Source organism: Siniperca chuatsi, linkage group LG4 (assembly GCF_020085105.1).
Source record: "Siniperca chuatsi isolate FFG_IHB_CAS linkage group LG4, ASM2008510v1, whole genome shotgun sequence".
NCBI lineage: Eukaryota > Metazoa > Chordata > Actinopteri > Centrarchiformes > Sinipercidae > Siniperca > Siniperca chuatsi.
In genome coordinates, this window is record NC_058045.1 from 23,824,617 (window position 1) to 23,849,256 (window position 24,640).

At 41.4% G+C, this 24,640-nt stretch overlaps 1 protein-coding gene across 1 annotated transcript in view; it reads right to left on the minus strand.

Moving 5' to 3' along the window:
- The window catches only part of jph3b (junctophilin 3b), a 51,457-nt gene extending 27,842 nt beyond the window's left edge, over window positions 1–23,615 (minus strand). The window contains 3 exon segments of the mRNA XM_044194969.1: window positions 4,242–4,607; window positions 7,200–7,686; window positions 22,525–23,615. Of these exon segments, the coding sequence (XP_044050904.1) occupies window positions 4,242–4,607; window positions 7,200–7,686; window positions 22,525–22,906 (1,235 nt within the window). The 5' untranslated portion in view covers window positions 22,907–23,615.
- Window positions 23,616–24,640: the final 1,025 nt, after the last annotated feature.

The following is a 24,640-nucleotide window of genomic DNA, read 5'->3' on the forward strand; positions in this document are numbered from 1 at the left end:
CTAATAGGATTGGATCTTTAATGATTCAGCTCATGTATCCTTTTGCATGTACCTCCAACAAACACAGGCATGTTCACCAGCTGCATTCACATAGTACGGAAGTAAACTTATAAGGCTATAAGGAAGAGCAGGTTTGTGCGTGTGAGTGTGAGCCTCTAGTTCAGCCTCTCTGCTCTCTCTCAGGCTGCCTGCCAACATGGTTGGCATAATGCGGAAATCTCTCTCACTTCTCACTTCACACTCTCTTTTTCTGTCTCACATTCTTATTGTCTTTTTCTCTCTAACTCCCCCTTTTGCACTCTTTCCTCATCCCAGTCTTTCCTATCTCACACCATTTCTTTGTCACGCTCTTGTGTTTTCTCTATCCCCATCTTAACAAGCTTGTCCATCTAAGCCGTGACACTGGTAGAAAACAGGTGATCTACTCTTAAACACATGCAAACAGAAGTATATATACATACGCTGTACATAAATGACAGTTATTGACCATGACATCAGTGTGCAACACATTATTACATTATTGATCTGTTCCAAGGTCAACTGCTAATCCGATAGTAAACCTAACCCCTTTTCAGACAACCGGTTCATTCACAAACTCAATGTCACTAACCCACTGTCTGAGGCTGCTTTCACTCTGCAGCCATTTATCCCAATTGTTGCTTACACCTTTCCTTTGCAGGACTGGACATCTGTTTTACAACATAACCCAACAGAGGCAAAATTGGGTGTTGTTGTTGTTGAGTGTTCAAATACAAGTCACATGTACTGGAGGTTGCATGCAGCAAGATCTCATTTTGTAGCACATATCCACACAGTTCAGATCAGATTTGAATTTTAGGCTCAGTTAGAACACTTTCAGCTGCCAGGTGAACTTAGCATACATACACAAGGCAAACATAAAGTCAAAAAAGTAAAAAACCTCTTCACGAAAAATCCAAATGGGGACGAAATCTTATCTAATATTAGACCTCATTTCCAAGCCAAAGAGGCATTTCTCAGCCAACAGCTAAGTTTACAACAATTTGGCCAAATTTTAAGATTTGTGGCAAACTAAGATAAACACTTAGGGTACATACAGACAGCTTTCGTTTTCGCTTGTTCGTAACAATTCGCTTTTAACTTAACAGGCGTGGTGTGGTTGAGTAAAACAACTATGGACAAAGCAGGTGGAAATGTCGCTTTTCTACTTTTTCTACTTTTTACTAGTCAACGTTACCTTCACTTCACCTGAGGCCTGTACTACAAAGGGAGCTTAACCTACTCATATTTAACTTTACTGTGTTCTTGTTGTAGGCTATATTCTCTATATATTCCTTCTTATATTCTATAGTCTTACTGACTCTTCTTTTATTTGTAATATGATCGAGATGTAAGGTACAACAGCGTATTAGGGCTATTGTAGGTTTTAAAAAATTATGGAGCCCAAAATGTTAAACTATTTTTTAAATAATTTTTTAGGGATGTACAAGCGATTGTTAATACTAGCTATGCGTGATTCTGATACCAAGCACTGATTCAACCCTGCAAGCCTGGTTCTCAAACCTTGAGGATATGTGTTAAAATACATCATATGAAGTCACTTTTCTTAGATTTTAAATACTCAAGGCTGTTGGTATGGTATCAGGGAAATACTGTTTAAATACCAGCCATTGGGGAACTAAGATAGACATTTAACTTGTGACCTTCTGTATTACTTTTCAGAACTGGCTGGGGGCAAACCATCTTTTAGTGGATATAAATTTAACTGTGGAATGGGATTCCTGTGAAGCTAGCAGCCAAATTGCTTGCTCAGTTTATACCCCTGAATTGATTTCTGTGGTGTAATGTCATCCAAAATGTTAATCTTGACATTTGATAAATGTTCTTATCCAAACCTTGCCGTTCAACCTCAATCTACCAATGAGTACTGCCACAGAACTACTGTATCCATGGCCCTATAACCTGTTTCCTTGAAACAACAAGGTCTGGGACCAAAATGGGTCATAGGCCTACTTCTGATGGGTCCCCACGTAACAGAGTATCAATGTGTATCCATGACTACAAGTCCCAGGACAGCTAATTAATTTCTGCTTTGAGTCTTGAGCTGAAAAACAAAAATTGTTGCTTTATATTCCTGTCCAAAAGTTTCTAGCTGCAGTTAAGAAGGTTAGGGCACGTCCATTAACATCATAACCCCAACTGTGCTCATTGTTTTGGTTCAATGAGTGTAGTTATAATGAGGCTCTCATTTCCATTCAGCAGAGCAGCTTCTTCAAAGTCTTAACAGCTCCTGGCGGTCTTGCTTCGCTTCCTGTTTCACTTGTACCATAACCTCCTTAACCCTACTTTCACCTTAACCTTAATCCTGTTCTTAATCTGTCATTGATCTCAATTATAAAGCAGAATCCACAAGTGTTTACAGGTAGAGACAACTTCTGCAATGATTCAGACTCATGGAGCCATCAGTACGAGGTGGAAATTACAAATCACTTTGCTGACTCGAATCATTTTGTTCAGTTCAGTTCATAGATTCGAAGTCACTGACTATGTAGTTCATTCACTTTTTTCCTAAGCTAAGCGATCGCATCACAGTGTGTTTAACAGTAGGCATCACCGTTCATACCACCGCAACATTCAGACTTTTGATCCTGACTGTCTTCAGTTAAGTAGTACATTCAGTATGTAACTAGTTCAGACTGTTACTTTCAGTTCAGTACAAAACTAGGTTCATACAAATACTGTTTATCAGGTTAATGGCTCAGCAGCCATCTATTTGCAACAATATTGTTAAATTATGATTGTTTCTGAGGCTTTCGCTGTCTTTTACTAAGCTTTTTAACGAGGAAGTAACGCACTGTGTATCACATGCGTTGACATCAGCGCTCTCAGTCACCAGTTATGAGCTCCACTACTAAAAGCTACTGATTCACTCAGTGTCAATGGTGATTCAGTATAGTCAGGTAGGTGTAACAAAGGAAACTGGTCAAACAAAAGAGTACCTTCAGCGGAGGACTCATCCCCCCAAAAAGCAACACAGAGCGCCACAGGAAGTCATTCCTGCCTGTGGCCATCAAACTCTTTAACTCCTCCCTGTAACTGTCAGTCTATATGACCTTAAGTCATTAAACTGGACATTGATCATTAACATCTCTGCAATACTTGATATAATTGTGGAATATTCTGTGTAATACTCCTGTGCGATATACTCTTTTCAGTTTAAAATGCCCTATTTATTGATATTGATATTTGTTCATACCTCTATTACTGCTGTGCAATATCCTCCATCTCATTATAATCTTAATAGCTACACTTAACTTGACAGTTCATGCACTATTATCTTATACTGTATTATTATTATCAACCTGTAAACCCCTTTGTACTTCACACTTATTTTATACTTATACCCACTTGGTAATTTATTTTCTGACCTGCATTATAGTGTATTATATTTTTTGCTTAGTACTTCTATTCCTGTGTGCACTGACATGATAGTGAGCTGCTGTAACAAAAGAGTTTCCCCTCGGGGATCAATAAAGTATTTCTGATTCTGATTTCTGATTCCGATAACATTATTTGACATCGAGAGGCAACACAAAACAAAATATTCCCTTATCCCCTAAACAAAAATCATCTAACATGAACACGATGTCAGACTGAATAAATGAATTGAAACGAAATGGCAATTCAGGCTGATTATCAGGCTTAAAATGAGTATCATAGCCTTCATTTGTAAAACTGTAGCCTTTTGGGTAAGATAACAGCGGAGACATTTTTTTTTTCCAGACAGACAAATAACCCTAGATTCCAGAAGCTTTACTGAAAATTTTATTTGAAATCTCACAATCAATTAATATGCAAAGTCTCAATATCTTGTGCTCTTTGATGAGAGGTTCCCAAAGACCTAAAATGAAATCACCTTTTCCAACTGAGCTCCACCCATTTCAAATCAGTAAGATGAGACAAAACACAAATAGAGAAATCTCTCACGTGAAACAAACAAAATCATTCTAACTTTGCCAGAAGTGTTTGTACTCATATAGGACACTATCCTTCATAGTAAGAAGCTGATTGAGAAAATAGGTTTTCAGGGACTTTAAAGCCTTTGTCAGTTTAAATTATACATTAACAATGGCCTAGCCAGCATATACACACAAACCACCACTAGACTGGGTGGCATTTTACTTCAACCAAAGGAGTGGAGGCAAATGACAAACAAAAGAAAGCCAGACAGACTCATCCAGAAACCATCATAAAGCCACTACCTGGACAGAGCGATCTCAGCCTTCTGCCGGGCGATGTCGGCTGCCTTCTGGGCTCCCTCCACGGCTCGGTCCACCTTCTCTCTGATTTTACTGGCGCGGAGGGGGATCAGGTTCTTCCTTTTGCCGCTCACCAGGATGTTCTGTTTGTACTTCCCTTCCTCTTTTGTGCCATCAGGAAATGTGGTGCAGCCATAGCCGTGGCGTTTGTTGCTAAGCCACTCCCCCTCGTACTGCAGCCCATCGGACCGCCGACTCACACCAAATCCTGTCCGCTTGTCGTTCTTCCACTCCCCGCAGTAGGTCTCTGTTGCTGTGGCATCCACATCGTCGTCAGCGGCGGCCAACTCTGTGTCTGCATCTCCGAGACTGGAAAGATGAATAGGTAAATTGGTCTTTTATTATGAGGGCAGTTTGAAACTAGGGTGACAAATTAATTAACTAATTACTTAATTTTATATCAATGATAGCCTACTCTTTTTAATAATAATAATTTTGAAAATACACTTTCTTGGCTTTCTTTCTGAGACTGCAATTGATTTCAACCTCATGTCTGTGCGTTAAATATAAAGCTGGCGTCAGGAAGTGATTAGCTTAGCTTAGCATAAAGACTGGAAGGAGGGGGAAACAGCTAGTCTGACTCTGTCCAAAGTTGAAAAATACGCCTACCAACATCTCTAAAGTTCAACAGTCTAATATGTTGTAACTTGTTTGTTTAATTTGTACATAGACAGAAATGACAATTTGAGATGTTAGGTGGAGGTAGGTGTTGAAGCTATTTCTTGATGAACAAGTTTATCCATCTACTCTGCACTTCTGTGCAGCATCTCCAGCTATAGCATGGGTTGCCAGACAACAAGATTCCTGGAAGCCTGACTATTATTTGCCAAGAAATACTTTCAGCATGGAACTCCCCCTAAAATCACAAACATTTGTTTGTATATTTCTTTTCATGTATAGATCAAATAAATTAGATACAACCTGTAAATTGAGGTGGTGGACAGAGCCAGGCTTGCTGTTACCTCCTGTTTCCAATCTTTATGCTAAGCTAGGCTAACCATGTCCTGACTCAAGTTTACATACTTATCACACAGACGTGAGATTGATATCGATCTTCTCTTGGAAATAAAGCAAATAAGGGCATTTCCAAAAAAGGAACTATTCCTTTAATAATTTTAGAGTGCAAAATAGTCAGAAACAACTATTTAAATCAGAGATTCATGGTCAAATCCAAGAATCCCGAGTTGAAAATGCATCTTTTTTTAAGGATGTCTTATGAGGAAATGTACATCTCAAGAACTTGAGAACAGACAATACACTCACAATGCTCCACAGATATTTTCCCCCATTCCCTTGTGTCTGTCTATTCATATGATACCAATCCTTGGTGTAACACTCCCTCATGCCACTGTACAGTTCATCTGAAGTTGGTAGGGAATAATAAGGATTCATTAGGATTCACATAGGCTTGTTTTCATCTTGCCTCCTCTGGGTCCATTATTTAGATCTCTACTTCCCTCTTTCCCTTATGTTTTCACTGGCCCAGCACAAGATTTATCGCTATAATATGTTCATAATATGTACCATCAAATGATAAAAATAACTAACACATCAATAAATAATTGATCAATTGCAATACATTACATACAAATGTTTTTTATCATGTTTACAGTAGTAGAATGGAAAAACCTAGACCTTTCTCTCCTTATCAGCCTTGCCAATAATTAATCAGACCTGATAAGCTGCTGTCAGCCACTTTGCCAACAAACAGGTTAGGAGCTGCTGACTCTTGTTGTCTAGTAATTGGTGCCTTTAAAATTAAGCCACCTCAATCCAGTGTACTTGGAATTTTACGCTAAGCGTTTCAAAGGCACAGGATTGACTCAATACATTCAAGTCAAAGACGCTGCTGTTTACACGATGAATGAAACAGGCTTTTATATTTCATTTGTAATTCAGAGTACCCACCAGCATGTCCACACTATGATTCTGAGCTAATGTGTCCAATATGATTGATAAAAAAATGTTAAAAGAAAAACAGAGTGGACAGTGAACAGTGGAGCAGAGAAACAAAGATGACAGGCTTACCACTGGGTAACACAATGTAAAACCGAAAACGTTTTATCAGGCTCTGAGCCAGCTGACCAGTAAACTGACCTTTTGACCTATAGGCCACTTTGGACTGCATGCCAATCCATTTTAAAGACACTTAGTAGTAGGACAGGTGCTCATTGTTGCCTTGATGTCCTCCAGATGAAGGACAGTTCCCTTTCTAAGTACGTCATCCTTCCTTGTCCTCTCACTCCACCTTTCTCCCCACTTTCATTCATTTCATTACCTCATGACAGAGTTGATATGACGCACTCTTCTCAGTGTCAGTCAGCACAGTATGCATGCTTTAACTTTTCCATTCCCCCTTGAAAGTGTTTTGACATGTTTTTGCGTGAAACAGGATATTGGGGTCAATGAACTTAATGACTTGAAGACTTGAGGAAGAGTTTGGTGGGTTGCCCCAGAAATGGATGAAACTCTCTCTCTCTCTCTCTCTCATATATATATATATATACATACATACATACATACATACATATATATACATACACATACATACATACATATGAGAGAAAGATGCATCAGGAAATGTTTTAAAAACATTCATTGTGGGTTTGTGACAGGATGCAAACTCCAGTCTCCTGCATCTAAGTCAGACTCGCTATGCTTCCTGAAATGCCACTGAATGTTGGCATTGGATGTAAATTGTGAGGTGCGGAATCTTCCAATATGGACGTCATTCCTAGGGTGTTGGGTTGCAAAGTAAACCAAGCCTTTCAGTATATCCCAGTGAATTTCTTCTAGACCTTCAGTTTGTGGACAACCTCACTAACTCGTAGACCATATGGCTACCTGACCTGCAGTAGAGCCTGCCCACCCCACCCCTCCATCATCTACTCCTGTTATTACCTGATAGTAGAGTTGATATCAGATGCAGCAGAGGACACCGTACTCATCCCAGCCTCACTCCTGAACGAGCTCTGCTTAGACCTCTGGGAGGCCAGAGAGCTCCTGGACTCAGACTTCCGCAGCTTGAGGCCAGACAGGATGGACCTCCGGAAAAGCCCCCCTTTTCTCTTCCCCTTCAGCAGCTCAGCCTCGCTGTGTGCCGTCAGCACAAAACCTCCACGAGACACGGCGGGGCTGCTGCCGCTGCTGCCCGTGCTGCACATGGAGACGCTGGTGGTCAGAGTGCCAGGAACAGGAGGAGGACCAGGAACCACCGTCCCGGTCCGGTCCAGCAGAGCTGTACCATTGCTGTGCTCTGAACCAGAGCGTAGAGAGTTTATAGAGGTACGGAGTGGGGAGCGGATGACGGCCGCCATTCCATACGGGACACTTTGACGAACTCCATAGCCATGCCGCATCCCGCCAACCCACTGGCCCTGAAATGTTCCTAGAGAAAGAGAAGAAAAATTACCAATACCAATTCTATAAAAAAACTTCTGTAGTAGGCCTGATTTGTTACAGGCTTATAAAAGTGGTGCCGCATACTCAGGATGACTACTTGAACAGCAAAACAAAGGTGAGATTTATGCTTTCTCTGAAGTGTTCTCAAACAGTGTTTTTAGGTTTTACAAGACAAAAGACCTCAAGGATGAAGACTAACTGCTTGTTTTGGCAAATGTATGGCTGGTTAACCGACCCACCTCAGTTTCCCACGCAGTGGATGAGACAGTCCCCCCAAGGGGGCTAGCTAGGTGGGAAGATGACATTCCCATTTTTAATCCCGCCTACTAAGCAGTGATTGGTCAATTATTTTAACTTTATTTTAACTGGTGGAACCAGCTGCCAATGGGCACAACACCAGACCTATTTGAAATGTTGATTAAATCAAATCCAAGATATGCGCTGGGATTGAGACATCTTCTCAGGCTTGTAGAAGGGCCCTGCTAGCTTTACTTTATATTGTGCTTACCAGGTGGATATTCCTGAATAAATGTGTGCGTTTTGGGGTGGTCAATAGGGGCTCAACAGCAATTTCTTGCCCCAGAGACCCCTAATAGGTTAATCCGTCCATGGATGGATGAAAGGTACAGTAATGTGCAACTTTCTTCCCTCTTTAATTAAGCATCACAATTTATAATGTTTCCACTGTACATTTTTTATGCATGTATTGATTATAAAGTGATTCTTTTTGACAAAAGACTGATTTTTGACCTGAAAAAAACTTTGAGAAATATCCCAAAACTGCAATAATGTTACACCAGTATCAGAGAAGCAGACTTAACATCCTCTCTGTGATGTTTATTCAGTTGTATTTTTGATCAAATAATTTGAAGGGTTGTACTGTACATGGGAGTGGCTTCCTCTTGTCTGTCCATCCATTCCCATTCATTCACACCATGTCTCTACACTACCCGCACCCACGGCTGCATAGTCCTTACATCCCCATGTTGCTGAAAAGTAGGGCATCTGAGTGTGTGTGTTTCCGTCATTCCTCTCTCTCTCACACACACACTCAAACGGAAGTGCGTGTTCCAATAGGAGTGCAAGTGATCCATCCCGCCTGCCCGTACCTCTGATGTAACAGCACTCTGATTCATTCTGTAGCAAACGCATTCGCTCTAACCAAACTACATGGCCATATAAGGACTGCAACCACGTTCTCCGTCTCTATCGCAAACACACACAAACATTTCCCTTGTGGGCTCAAGTGTCTGTGAAGTGGGAAGTGCTGAATGAAGCCAATGTCATTAGCCAATCGTATTCTTGCTAACGTTCTAAGACACACTCACACAGGTACAACAAGCACATCCACAGTGCTGTTAAAAAACTTTAGCAAGAAGTGGTGTTGTTCCTGAACCTGCCCTTGTCATTAGGATGATATGCTGCCTTTTATCCCTCATACACACACACAAACAAACAAAAACAGAGTTTGTGTCAAAGACAGCTGGCCAGCACATCTGGCTAGGCCTTTGTAATCATGTCAGCACACAGCTGTACGACCATATGACAGACAGATCAAAGAACACACATACACACACACACAAACACCCATGCAACAGCTTGTCAAGATTACCATGTCATTAAATGGCCGCCAGCATGCTTAAGCAGGTGAGTGAGACAGAGGGCAACGAAGAAGGGAGACAGTCCTGAGTATCCAAAGACAGACAGAGCATCACCTGTGATTCTGTGCGACAGCGTTTCTGCTACAGGTCACATTTCTGGTAATAAGATTTCTGAAAAGTTGATGTTTATAATGAGAAAAACCCTAACTGATTGCAGTACAACCAAACCAAAAGCTGTGTCCCAAATCCATATCACATACTAATTCTAAGCAGGTTCTGAGTATGCAGTCTGTTCACACTGGAAAAGTGACAAAATAAAGTGCACTCAAAATAGTATGCATACTAAAAAACCCTTGAAATGAAATGGAAGGGCTGCTCACAGCTGGATCACAGCTACATTTTTGGAAAAACATTTTGCTGTGTCTTTGAGAAGTTATATTGGCAATGGCATTCTTAAAGGAATAGTTTAACATTTTGGGAAATATCCTTATTCGCTTTCATGCGGAGAGTTAGATGAGAAGATCGATACCACATTCATGCCTGTCTGTATAATAGCTGGAGCCAGCAGCTGGTTAGCTTAGCATAGCATAAAGACTGAAAACAGGAAGAAACAGCTAGCCTGGCTCTGTCCAAAGGTAACAAAATCAGCCTACCAGTAACTCTGAAGTTCATCAATTAACTTGTTATACCTTATTCTATAATCCATAGCTGTTTTACAGGCAAGGAAACTAAAAAAGAAGGAAGGGTCATTACATCATCTTAATGTTCTATGCTCTGCTTGGTGCCAGTTCTATTGAAGCCTATGAGAGATGCATGGAGAAGCACACTAAATCTCAAATATCTACATTGTATGACCTTTGATGAAGAAATTCCTCTACCAAATTAAAAGCACACACTTCAGAGAATACATCACTGACTGATTTTTCCAAATGTGCGCATTCGTTTATTTGCTGTTGGTCTCCAAATAGTATCCAAAGATGATTATAGGCATACTTAATAGGCTTCATGGCGAGTCAAATTAAAATGCTCACCACGGCAAATGAAAAAACAAAGTTGCAAGTGAAGTGTCCCTTGAAAATATTGAGTTTAGGATTAATAAATATTGTTAACTAAATCTGTAGCCTATTCTTCATTCCTTCACTCTTCTTTTTATTTCGATCCGGAGGCTGCTTTATGATGATTCACAGGGCTAATAATTGCTGTTATGGGAATATCATATATTCATATGAAACGTTTCCATTTGCCATGGTGAGCTTTTTAATTTGACTCGCCATGAACCCTATTACGTATGCCTATATATAATCATCTCTGTGTTCTTTGTTGCCAAAACTTCCACTTCTGTGCGCAGGTCATTGTTTACAGTCCCATTAGCTGTCTCGGGATCCATCGGCTATCCTCTGACAACAATTTGAATGATACATTTTTAAAAAGCTAATATCTAGGGTTCCAAGATTGATAAAATGCCATGGTACGGCTGTACCATTCCTAGTGTTCCTGTCTGTCCCCTGTTAGTCTCCTTGTGTGTGTGTGTGTGTGTGTGTATGCGCGGCCCGAGGTTCTGCCAATCAGCAACTGACACCTGCGAACCATCTACTGCTGCTCACCTGTTCTCCATCCCCAACACACCTGACAGTATATCTACCCGGCTCTCACCAGTCTTCGCCAGATCGTCCGTTTACCTCAGTGGTATAACTCATCAGCTCTTGTCTACTCCTCTAAGAAATGACCTGCATGTTATCAGAACGCCTGATTAACCTGTTTAATTCCCTGTGTCCATGTTCGCTCGTGTCACCTGTCTCCACGTTGCCACGTTCTTCTAAATAAACGGAACCTACTACTGCACACTCGCTGTCCTGGTCGTGCTTTTGGGCCCAGCCCCGGTATACCATGACATAAAAAGCTACATTGTCGTCAGACGATAGCCGATGGGTTCCGAGATTGCATTTCCGCCTCTTTTGCTCTCCACACGGACTGTTTACCTGCATGCAACCAAAGCCCGCTCAAACGTGATTGGTCAATTCTACTCGGACTACAAAGGGAAAATCAGAACGCTTCCGATATGAATATCTTGTCCCTTACCTACAGATTCTGCATTCATATGCAGATATCTGTTTATAGAGATTACCTTAGGATAGATCCAGGCTAGCTGTTTCACCTAGTTTCCAGTCTTTATGTTATGCTAAGCTAACCGGCTGCTGGCTGTACCTTCATATTCACTACACATACCTAAAAATGATTTTAAAACTTCAGATGTCACTCAACCCAGTAAATATTTTGTGTGAAAATAAAGGCAAAATGAGAAGTTTTAGTATACTCTCACAGATTTAGTGAATATTTTACACATATTTGTTCCTCATTTGTAAGTATTGAATGAAACTATACTCAGTTGTATAGCTACTTAAGTGTTAGTAAACACAGTGTTTGTCACATTTTGTCCACACCATTTAGACTACTGTAAATAGTAGAAAAATCTTCAGTATAACATGATACGGTTCAACAGCACCACAAACTCCAGCCTCCAAACTGACCATAAAGTTGAATCAACACCTCTCTGAAACACTATCAACAAAAAATGAGCATTATAACCTTCAGGATTTATTGCAGGGCCGTTGTATCAGACTGCATTAGTTTTAGCTAGGTGTACCTAAGAAACTGGCAACTGTGAGTGTGTGAGTGAATAAATATATGTGAAGCAGTGTGTGGGTTTTTGCTTTTTCATGATTTCTTGGAAGCATAGACAACCCTCAATCAGTAATGCCTGAGTAAATAAAATATTCAGTGGGGCACTAGGCTGCTTTTCCAATGTGGGCCTGTCGCTCTCCATGGTGCTGAAAAATACAGTCTGCGAGGCAGGTGGTGATATTCCTTCAAAATCAAACCCATGTACAGTTTTTATGTGAAATCAGTATATTAGATGGAAACCCTAGAAAACATGAGCATCTGCCAGAGTGAGGTACACACATTACACAGTCAAAAACAGTAAATTTTTGTACTAAAGCTGTTTCTTTTGAACAAAAATGCCAAACGTTTTACCTGGTCTGTGACAAGAGAGACATGCAACAGCAGATTAGGTTATGCTCCTCTCATCATTTTCAATATGAAACTGTCACAGTTGTATTAAAAAAATAGACCTCTGAATATGTAAAGGCTTCAACCCCAGGCCTACAGTTGTGAAGAGAATCCACTTCACAACTCACATGCCAAAACGATTTCACTGATTCTGCCTGGAGGCCAACAGGAAGCGCTCTCGAATCATATGGGCCTGTAACCCAGGCCAGGGCTACTGCGGGCACGAGGCAGCTGCACAGAAAGAGTTAACGCGGTGAGATCAAAGCTGCGGAAACATCACAGAGCCACAGCTATTTGATCATGCGTCAACCCCCAGGCTGAATTCATAATTGTCTCTTTAACAAATGCACGCGTCTGTTCTCTATTTCTAGGTTAAAAACCATCTGTCTCTTAGGGTCTGTATTTCATTCTCATACAGCAGTAGAAGACACTTGTCGAAATCTGTCAATTCTGCTCATTTGTTTGAACTGTATTTCACTTTTTCTATCTTTTCAATAGTTCCAGAGGAGTCGAATTAGTTCATGTATATTATTGCATAGTAGCCTCAGTTACTACTTTGCACCTCAAAATATTGATTTGTGAAGCACAGCAGTAAGAAAGAGAAAAAGACATGGAGCAAGACGGCCTGTAAAGGAGTTGAAATTGGTTATTTTATGAATTATTAATGTGTTGTTTCACCATGTCAGCACTTGTCTGAGTGTCTGTGTTTGTGTATGTGAGAGAAATGGAGAGGGAGAGTAAGATTAGACAACACAAGGTCAAGTTTCTCAGAAAGTTTTCTCAGATCGTTTTTAACAGTGGAGGTTTCAGTGATTTTAATTCCTCAGTTCTTATCCAATGCTCCATTACCACAGCTAAGAAAGATTACAGATAATAAGGGACTGTAGGAAAATGATCAGGGTGGGGAGGGGACCTGAACCTTATGTTTCACTTCTTTTTTTAAAAAGTTATTAAAGTATTTAATGGTGAAATACATTTTATTTACACTCTCTTCCCTTGACTCCCCTTGAGAAAACTGCAATATCCTGCCCCATCTCATATCTCAAAACAATTTAACAGTACTGGTATAACAATTCATCATTAATAGCTAAAAGAATTTAAGATGGTGCACCCTATAACCAACATTTAAAGGTGGGGTATACGATTCTAATCCAAACAACTCAGGTGTTTGTACACAGCCCTGGCTCTGTAAATGCTAAACAAACAAAGTGGCCACACAACACTATTCTAGCCATTCCAGCCATGATTTGTGTGTCATGCAGTGTTAGGCAAGCTACTTGGAAAGTGTAGTGAGCTTAGCTACCAGTTACTCTACATTAAATGAAGTTTCACAACACTGAAGCTACCTCCCAGAGAAATGTAGCAAGCTAAGCAACAGCAGCATGGCAAAAGTAGCATACTACATCTAAGCTATTTTTTTTACATTGAACCAACTTCATTCCAAGTCACTGCTATCTCAGTGATCAATAAAACGGTCAATAAGCTGTGCTCTCTGCTCTCACTGCTCCAAAACCAACCACGCTTAATTTTATTCACTTTCTGCCAACATAAAATGAACAAATTGTAGCTAGCTAGTGGTTAGCTGTTGATAAGATGCAGGCTAGTGTTTGCAGACTGTACTGACTGAATTGTGATGGTTAGCTTGGTTGATGATGGTTGTGTAGTATCCTTAGTAGTTTTATTTCAGACCGCAGCAGAAAGCTCCACTGCGCTTAAGCTTCAGAAATGCTCAAGTTTTTTCAAAATGCTTAGGGAAATGTAACGTTAGCTTATGTGGGTGGACACTACTGCACTGATCAATGAAAGAGCTAAACTACTGAAAACTTTGATTCAGAAAACAGCAATGCTACCACCACGCTACTGAGAAATGTAGTTAAACTAGTAATGCCGCTACTTGTAGAGCTACTACTGCCCAACACTGGTGTCAGGTAACGTTAAATGACTTGCCCGCAGACATTCAGCTAACTTGCTAGTTTGCCAAGATATGCTGTTGTTGTGATGTTAGCTATAGTAGTAGGAGAGTTGTGAGTATCGCCGTCTGGAGCTGGTTTGCTGGCTCTGGGAAATGTCTCATCCTCTCTGGCAGTTAGCTTTGCAGCAGCAACTGTAGGGACAGTTTGCTAACCGACAACCTAGCTAACATTAGTTACTTTACTTACTGTGTCATTGTTTGGTCTATATCATGGTATTTGTCATGGTATTCAATTTCTCCAGAATCGCACACCCCACCTTTAACTTTAAAGCTTCATTGTTTTACAATTAGTCTGCAAGGGAAAAATAAAATATAAAACTGGGGAGGGAAAAATTAAAAGACCCTCCCCTGCTCTCCCAAAAATTAAATTCAGACTACCCTCAGCAAAAAGAAAAAATACAAAACCCTCCCCCTTTTCTGATCCTCCTTTCCTGCTATTAATTTTTATACAGTCCCTAACAATTATTTTAGAGAAGTTGTGGCACCATGATATCCCAAGTGCTTCCAGGGCAAACACCCTCATTAGTATGTCCAGTTCGTATTGTATCGGCAGTGGTGCAGGGCAGACTTCCAAGATAGATATTTAGAGTTTTCATGTTTCAGACTACACCGATAATCCTCACTACAAACATCAAACCACTCCCATTACATAAGCTAAAGCCTGCAGTGGGATTATTGTGGTAGTAGACGAGGTGCGTATTAGCAATAGCCCTGGGAAAAAAACCCACCAAAGCAGAATGCAAGTGACACTTCTGAATGCTTTCTTTGCTGTACAATTTGAGCATGTCTGTGGAAAAATCAAAAAAGCGAAGTACAAATGCTGAGGAGGCAGATTTTCTTAGACCGCACCATTTATGGGTGATGTGTCACTTTTTCTGAACTGATGTGTGGGCATAATGTGCAATGCTTTTAGGAGAAATAAGTAAATCTGGAGAGCTACACATGTAGTTTGTGTCCTCTAATGCCAGTGGATATATTTTTTGTATCATTTGCTATGAAGTGATGCATACTGCAGTGTAAGAAATACCAGACAGAAAAAGAGAAAGAAACCAATTTGCCAGGATAACCCATAAGATCAGGTAACACAGACACACCAGCTGGGGAGAAAAGCAACAACTGCTCAGGCAAAAAAAGACAGATGGTAACTAAAGACAGGTAGACAAGACAACTGACAGGCAACAAGCCATACAGACAGGCAGGATAAACAGACACAGATATGCTGGACAGGCATGCAGACAGACAAGCTAAACTATGGTCAAATCACTGAACACTAAAAGCAAGGGAAGTCAGTTCAAAGCTAAACCTCTGCCTGCGTAAATCACTGGGTGGGACCTTGATCCGTTTAAAAGATTTTGCTCAGGCTTGAGTCTTTCATATTTCCATTTGAGGATTATTTATCTGCTAAAAAATGTCATGAAAAAGACATGGTGGTATGCTGTCGCCCTGAACATTTGAGAATCTGAATGTGTGTAAATGTTACATTTTGTAACCAATGATTTTTTTTGATGACCTCATTGTATATTCAGTATTATTTGTAAGCACAAATAACTTTGTAGAAATACAAATGGATTGTCTGTATTCATGCCTTTTTGACTCAATCAATTTTATGTATACGCAGGATGGGAAACAACCTAAAACTGGGTGGTTGAATGTATGAGATGTTTGCCTTCTGAGACTACCAAACATTTTAGATGTTGTGGTCAGAGAGACAGTCCTGTACATGAAAGGGATAAACCAAACAAAGAAGGACTCTGGAAAAGTAGCAGGACCTGCCAACATCCCTACTTTAACACCATGGTGGAGATGCTTCACCCTCTCTTTCAGATCAAGATTGCAATACAGGGCAACCTCAGTAACTGTGCAAACTACAGAGGGATCACACTCCTATCCATACCAGGCAAAGTGCTTAACAGGATCATCTTGAACAGAATAAAGGAATTAGTCAGCATTCAGCTACAGGAGGAGCACGCTGGATTTCACAGAGCTGTACTGTACTGACCAAATTACAACTCTGTGTATTGTGATTGAGCAATGATGGAATATAGCTTTCCACTCTATATCCACCAAATTAATCAAGGAGTATTTGACGGAATGGATAGGGAGACTCTTTGGAATATTCTTCAGCATTGTGGTATATCAGCCAAGTTTGTCAACATTATCAAAAACATGAGGCAATGACCTGCAAAGCAGTCCATAAAGGGCAACTCACAAATGCTTTTGAAGTGAGGACTGGGGTCAAGGATGCCTACTGTCCCCTTTTCTATTCTTGCTGGAAATTCACAATAATCAAAGACATTCACAGCGTACAAGACTTTAGACACAACTGGGCGACCTGTACCTTGCAGATGACTTGGCATTACTGTCCCATTCTTATCAACAGATGCATGAGAAGACCAGTACAGTTGCAGCTCTCTCTTAGGACTCAACCACCACAGAGGAAAGACCAAGATCCTCAGTGTAAATACAATCAATGCCAGTGCAGTTACAATGGCAGGTAAAGGTTAGAAAGAGGTGGAAAACTTTACAGTATCATACGCAGTGTCATTAACAAGTGAGCAGCAATGCTCGGAACATTAGAAACGTCAAGAAACTACCCTTGCAAACCAGGATTAGGCTATTTAATACCTATATTAAGTCAGTCCTACTTTATGGAGCAGAGGCATAGAGGGTCTTGTTGGTGACCTATGTCCCAGGATCTAGGGACCTACTGTCATGCCTAAGGACACTTCAGCAGTGCTCATGTTTGCTGTAAGAGGGACATGAACCGTGGCCTGTTGGTGTTGTCTGAGACTCTGACCTCATATAATTTGGTCTTGTCTAAAATAATTTTGTCTTGAAAGTCACCAGTATGACACAATGGTGATGTACAGCATTAAATGTCTTGAAAAGCTGCTTAGAAAATGGTCTTCAATACTTCCAATCAGAACATAACATTTGCATGCACGGCTGAGTGGTCCAGAGAAACATGTCTTAGTTACAGGATGATAGAAGACAGAGCAGGGCTGTTAGCTTCCTCCCACACGCTCAAACAGGCTGCAAATATATTCTCTCAAATACTGTCTATTACACGCACCTGTCATCAAGCTTCCAAAGCTCATGTTTTACCATTACAGTACATGACCCAAAGGAAGCACGTCTTCGACTTAATTTGGCCCACCTACCATATTCAGTGTAGATAATAATTTATGTAGTTGTTGGGTGTAGCTAAACATGAGAAGTTAATTTATTATGTCAGCTTACATTACATGGTCAGGGCTGGAATAATTACTGCACTGATAGCGGCCTTTAGCAAGCTAGCAAGATATGTTAATGTAGGACAATTATAATGTTGTTGTAGCGTATTTGCCAACAGCTGGGGGACAGGGGGGAGGTTCCAGGATGCTGCTGAGCTGTCACGAGCCTCGTTTAATGAAGCATCTGTGATTGGATGTGCCTTGATATAAATCGTTTGGTGCAGTCTTCATATAAAGTGGAACAAGGGATAGATGAGTGGGTTCCTGTGTGTTTGACACTGTGTGTGGGGCGTATTAGCTAGTCAGACTCAACAACCGCTGCTGCTGTAATCTTAAACTGTTACCACTGTGACAGTTGTAATCTCTGCCTCTCCCTTTGTGACTCACTTCATTTCTCACTAAAATGATTACTAAAGCTGTCTTTTCATTTTTCTACTCCCCTCTGTCTCTCTCTTTCTCTCTGTGTGTGGTTGGTAATCAGTCAGCTTAGGTCTTCATCTCAGTAAACACCATTAGCCCGGAAGGCCAAGCCAGCCAATCAGAGCCCGGCCCAGCTGGGCGGCCAATAGCAACGAGGAACACTGAGTCCCTCGTGACACGCTGACCTGCTGCATGTCGGTGAGAGTTGCTATGGAAACCCTACTGTACAGAGCGGCTCCGTGGAAATGCGGTGGAGCGAGGGAGGAAAGAGAGCGGTGGGAGGAGAGGAGAGAGGAATGTTGGCAAACGTAGGAGAGGAACAAAAAGCCAAACAGCAGTGATAAGATATCGGAGGAGTGTTTCCTAGAAATGTAGCATCAGGTGTAGTTGGAGGGGAGAGTGGGACTGGCAGTCACTTTAGACCTGACTATGGGAAATATAGCTGGCTCTAAAGTGCACAGTGTGTTCCAAAAGTATGTAGGCAGCAGAGCATCTTTGAATGCTTTGGCTCCCGACTCTTATTGCTTTGGACATGACAGAGCCCTGAGGTTGCAAAGACTGTCAGCATTAACCACTTAAACAACTATGACCTTTCCATGGTAGAGTTTATTTCAGAGTGTCAATGGGATTTGGACATGTCAACATCCCATTCAACAATTTTGTCATTTTGATTTCACAATCAAATAGTCTTGATGTGGTGACAATTATAGTCTGCATAATTTATGCCCACCTTTATGCCTTTTTAGCAAGAACACTTTGGTCTGCAGCTACTGTACTTTAAATTCCAGTATACAAGGAAGATCCATTAAATCCCCAAAGACTGAGAAGTGAGTTTCATGACATTTCTAGGTCGCAATCATTTTGTTCATTCAATTCACATAATGTAGCAAATTATATTGCCAAATCAGTGTTACTACTATATACTGTAAAGCTATATCAATCAATATTTTTTTAAATTGACACCGAATAAAATGACTTAATGTGTAAAGTGAGCTTTTTAGCTTCTTTTAGCTCTTTGTTTTAGTTTAATGGTACATTTACTTTCAATCTTACTGTTCTCACTTTCAGTCTTACTGTTCTAATCAACCGTGTTTCCATCAGGAGCAGAAAACCACTATAACCTATGCTATTAGCAACTAGCTGGTAAAGAAATCCAAACATTTAGCTGCTAGAGAGAGAGAGAGAGAGAGATTTTTCTCAAAACAAAACTAAAAAGAGACTGACATTAAACTTACATTTGACAGGTGGCCAAAAACACAACTCCAAATAAATGCTAATTTTGCTCCGTGTAAAAGTTAGGTGATAAACAGTCAGGGCAGTGTGTCAGTCAGATTGCTTCGGAGTTATTCTGCCTCCTGGGCAGAAATCAATTACTAGAGCTTTAAATTAATGAACTGCTCTTTCGAATCAAGCTAGCACCAAGCTACAACAGGTCCAATCTGTTGAATTTGAAATGTACTCTTCCTAATTAATGTAGCATTTTAACAGATCTCTTAGTTAGGCCAATTTTTGCCAGACAGTGCTTTACCTCAGTGTTAAGTTGTTTTAATTTATTACAGCATGAGCGTTTCTGTACCATTAGCACTTTGACATCTACAGTATAATCTTTGTCTTTACCTCATCTGTGTGAACGTCTGAGAGGTGGCAACTATTGTTATGTTGTGTCCCTGGATGCAGTTCTAGAAAGTTCTACACAAGTTTTACACAAGCCTTAGCCATTAGCCATGGCCTTTGAAGAACACAGAATCAAGCTAACTGATACAATGTGAAAAGAGACTCAATTAGCATAGGGCTAAAGATAACCCAGGGAGGGAAATGTGCCAGGTGAAAATCACTAGAAAGAGATATGTTAGTAAGTCAGCCATAGCAAGGTAAGGTTTATCCTGGCAATACATGAAATAGATTATCATGGCAGAAAATACATTTCCTCTTTGGACATTTAAGTATTTATCATTTTGATGTTATTTCTTATTATATTTCTGTTCAGTTCTGTGGTGTCGTGCTCCACCTTGATCAATTACTCTCTCGACTAAAAACGTTTTATTTTTACACACATTTTTATCACCTCATAGATTTATATTAAGGACAAATGCATGCTGTTATAATAAGGACACTGTGTACTGTTGGAGCAAGTTAAACACTCATAACTAGGCCATTCGCTGCTGCATTTACAGTATGTGGGTTCAAATACTTCACAGAGCTACAGTGTCTCTCCAACACATCCCTCTCTGGGAGGTTTTCTTATCACTTTTTTTGCTGTCCATTTTTGTCTTTCCCTTTCTTTCTGTAATGATCTCACTCATCCCCTGATTAGAACATCATGATAATCATCCATCTATCCAGCCAGCCATCCTTCCATTATCATTTAACTGGTCCATACACTGGTACATCTGTCGATTCATCTATCCCTCACTCTGTCCGTCCGTCCCATCTGTCTGGTTATCTGTCAAGCCAACTTCTTCTCCTTTGTCCTGATTCAACCCCTCAAACCAGTCTGGTCTAAGGATTTTATCAGGCTGCTTGGGTCTGTGTGTGTGTGTGTGTGTGTGTGTGTGTGTGTGTGGTCCAGACCAGAGTTGTAAAATGGCCTGCAAGTTGTAGAGTTATGTAACAAAGCTTTAATTGCATGTATGCTACTGTCAGCTCTGTTGCTCAACTCACACCACCAGATTTCGTGTGTGTGCATTATTGCACACATAATGTGTATGCTCCGGTGTGTGCATGTGTGTATCTATTTTTAAGCAGGAATCCATATGGTGTGTTTCTCATTAACAGTGACTGAACTGTGCCCCAGTCTAAAAGTGCATTGATTTCTGTTTCAGGGCAAATCTGATGCTGATTCAAAAGATTTACAAATGAATTATAGTCCCTTTAAAATATGTTTACATGTGCAAAGGGGCTTAAATTTTATCTTGTAAATCATAAATGAAATTTGTTGCCATAATTAATATTTTAGCTTTTTACAGCAGTCAAATTTAAAAAATAACAGAGTCACAGATATATTACTTGCTTGAAAATGGCCAACACTTAATTTGGCAAAATTGTCAGATTCAGGGATATTGCAAGTGTCAGTAGAATTGCAAATTAGATTTTTCTGGCCATTTCCACCAGAAGATACTGTACTTGTTTTGGCTGTATTTTTAGCCATGCTAGCGGCATGGCAATGCTGATCTAGTGGTTGGTCAGTTGATCCACCACTTTGGTCTAGACTAAAATATCTCAACAACTACTGGATGGATTGGCACAAAATTTTGTACAGACATTCATGGCTCACAGAAGATGAAGACTTGACTTTGGTGGTCCTGTGACTTTTCCTCTAGTGTCACCATGAGGTTTACATTTGTGATTTTGAGTGAAATGTCACAACAACTGTTGGATGAATTGCCATAAAGTTTAGTACAGACATTTATGATGCCCAGAAGATAAATCCCCCTTTATCTAGTGCCGTCATCAGGTCAAAATATTAATTTATACTTTGGTTTATGACCAAATACCTGCAAAACTAATGACATTCCCATCAGCCTCAGCTGTACTTTGTGTGTAGTGCTAATTAGCTAATGTTAGCACGCTAAACTAAGATGGTAAACATGGTAAATATTATACAGGCTTAACATCAAGATGTCAGCATTGTTATGGTGAGCATGTTAGCATGATGACGTTGGCATTTAGCCTCACAGAGCCACTAATGGCTGTAGACTCTTCTTCTTGTTTTGTCTAGACAAGGAATAACTAAAGCCACGACTAATTACATCTCATTTGGAGTGAAAGAATATTTGAAAATTAGCCTGCTACACTGCCACTGAAATGTGAATCTTTTGTTCTGTGGTGTATTTGATCAAATATTTTACAGCATACACGGGTAATTAAACTGGCATGGTATATGTAAGTATGTAAGGGAAATCGAGGGTGAAGACATGCATTTGATGTCTCTTCACTTTCTGTTAAATGACAACAACATTGTAATCTGTTTTTTAAAACACTTTGTTTTCTTGGGACTTGTTAGTTTGGAGCTGCTGTCCTCCTCTGTCCGTCTAACCTTTTACTCATCCCTTAAGACTGCATGGCCTGAATTGAAGGCCTCAAAGTACACAGTGTGTTCTCATGCAGCTGAAGTGAGGGGTGAGGTTTGGAAGGAAAGAAGATGCGGAGGAAAAGGACAGAATAAAGGAAGAGTCAAAGGCTAAGAATCATTTTCAAAGCCTGTCTTGATGCTGATGCGAGTATATGTGTGTGTGTGTGTGTGTGTGTGTGTGTGTGTGTGTGTGTGTGTGTGTGTGTTTGTGTGGCGACAAGGCGTGTGAAGAAGAAAGGATGACCTGAGAAGACCTCTAGACAAACCCCTCCTACATCTGTCACCTCTGTAACCTGTCAATCATTCTCCAGTAACAAGTCATTTTCACAGAAGACAGTTGTCATATCGCTCCTTGACAGGCACTGTTTGATTCACACATCCTCACATACACACACTCAAACCCACCCCCAAAACACCCACAATGCATCTGCCCGTGTGTCTCTCCTCCCCCTCTTACCTCCATCTGAGTACGTCTCTGTTCCGTATCCGTCCTGCAGCCCGTTGTTCCACGTCCCCTCGTACTTCCCACTCGTCCCCGTGCTCTCCCGCAGGCCATAGCGTCCCTTAAAGCCATGCGTCCACTCGCCCTTGTACACCCAGCGTCCTTTATTCTCAACGCCCACGCCATGTCTCTTGCCCTGAGCCCAGGTGCCCTGGTAGGTGTTCCCGCTGGGCCAAGTGTAGACGCCCAGCAGCTCGAAGCCATGGGCCCAGGATCCACAGTACTCGCCCTGGCCCTTGGGTCCTGTGCAGATCCCATGGCCGTGCGCCTTGCCCTCCTCCCACCCTCCGCAATATGACCCCCCATCGTCAAAGTTGAACCTGCCGCCAGTGGACATGCATGAAACAGGTCTTGGCAATTCCCCTGAAGCCTCGACAAAAAGAAAAAGAAAAGAAACATAAAACGAAGGGAGGAAAAAGAAGGACAGGTTGATGCTAGTACCAACCCATGGAGCTGAGTTTGGAGGCTGGTGAGGCCAGGGGTGAGGAGGAGGAGAGAGTAGCAGGATGAGGGAGAAAACTCCCACACAAATCAAGCAACGCCACTGCTTGTTTTCAGCTGGTTTGGCGAAGAAGGAGAAACGAGGTGAACAACAAAACTTGGCCCCTCACAGGGGTGTCTGGGGTCTCCCGGCGTGGTGGGAAAGGGTGACGCTGTTCACTCCATCCTCTTGGTGGGCTCTTTGTAGCATCGGCTAGCACTTTCCAGCTTCTCCGTGGAAGATGTAGGTAAGAGAAGAGGAGAGTGGGCCCAGAACTGCCATTATCCTCTCTCAGCAGGAGTTTAAACCATCAGGCTGCTCTACCGGCCTGCCATCGGCCTGCCTACGACACACAACTCTTCCTCCTACTCCTCTCCTGCTTTCCGCTCAGACCCCCGTGTTCTGCCGCCTCCTACCTGATGATGCCTCCACCTCTCTGGGGTGTAGAGCTGAGAAGTCTCCCCGGTGGCAGCCCTTCAAACCTCCAAGCCTCCAGCATAGAAGCCACCCTTTGGCTCACTGATCAGCACCGAGGCCCAAACTGGAGCTGTGACATGTTGTGTGATGGGGGAGAGAAAAGACTCTCCTCCTCAGAAATAGTTTTTTCTTTGAACCCACTACTGATGATCAGACATAAAAAAGATCATTTAAAGTCAGACTCAGAATCTGTAGCTCACTTAAGGCTTCACCATCCTTTTCTTATTCTCTGCCACACACACACACACACTGTGCCTGGTCGCACAGCAAAGGAACACATACATGCATAGAGAGAGGAAAAGACAGAAAAGCTAATCTGCTTGACTGCCTTCTTTTTTTGTCTGTCCTGTATTGCTGGATAGCAGCAATGCAGTCTCCTGCCTTATGCACGCACACACTATACGAAGGCACACATACACACACTTTTTGACAGCGAGTGCGCACACACAGACAATGAAAATAAACAGCTGAATTGATTAATTTCTCCTCCTCTATTCCCCCTCTCCCTCTCTCTCTCTCTCTCTCAGTCTGTCTGTAGGTCTTTAATCCACTGCGTCCATAAGTGGTTTATCCTGTGTGTGGGTTGCCTTCAGGTTGCCTGCTTGATGAAATAACATCCATCTATATGATCCTGTTATGGTGTGTTCTGTCCTCTTCAGCATCTCCTGCTCATCTCCATGTTTCCCTATGGAGCGCCGGCTGACGCACAGCCTGCGTTCCTGCCTGCTGTCTTGGTCTTACAATTTCTTCTCCTCCTACGGCTGGATCTCTGTATCTCTCTCTCTCCTGATCTATGTGTGTGTGTGTATGTCTCTCTCTCTCAGAAAATCTGCTCATTAGAGGACTGTTCCAATGCAGCCAACCACCAACAACCCCCCCTCCCACCCTCCCCCAACTCCTACTGCTCAATAGCACACTCCAGCTCTTAAAGAGACACACACTCTACACAAAGACCAGCTTCTCTCTTCCTCCCTCACCTGTAGCTTTTTTATCATTTACTCACCCTTTGTCTTGGCAAAGTGTTAACTAATAAGTGCTGGTGATTTTTTTTTATCTTTGGACAGAGCCAGGCTGGCTGTTTCCCCCGGTTTCTTTATGCTAAGCTAAGCTGAC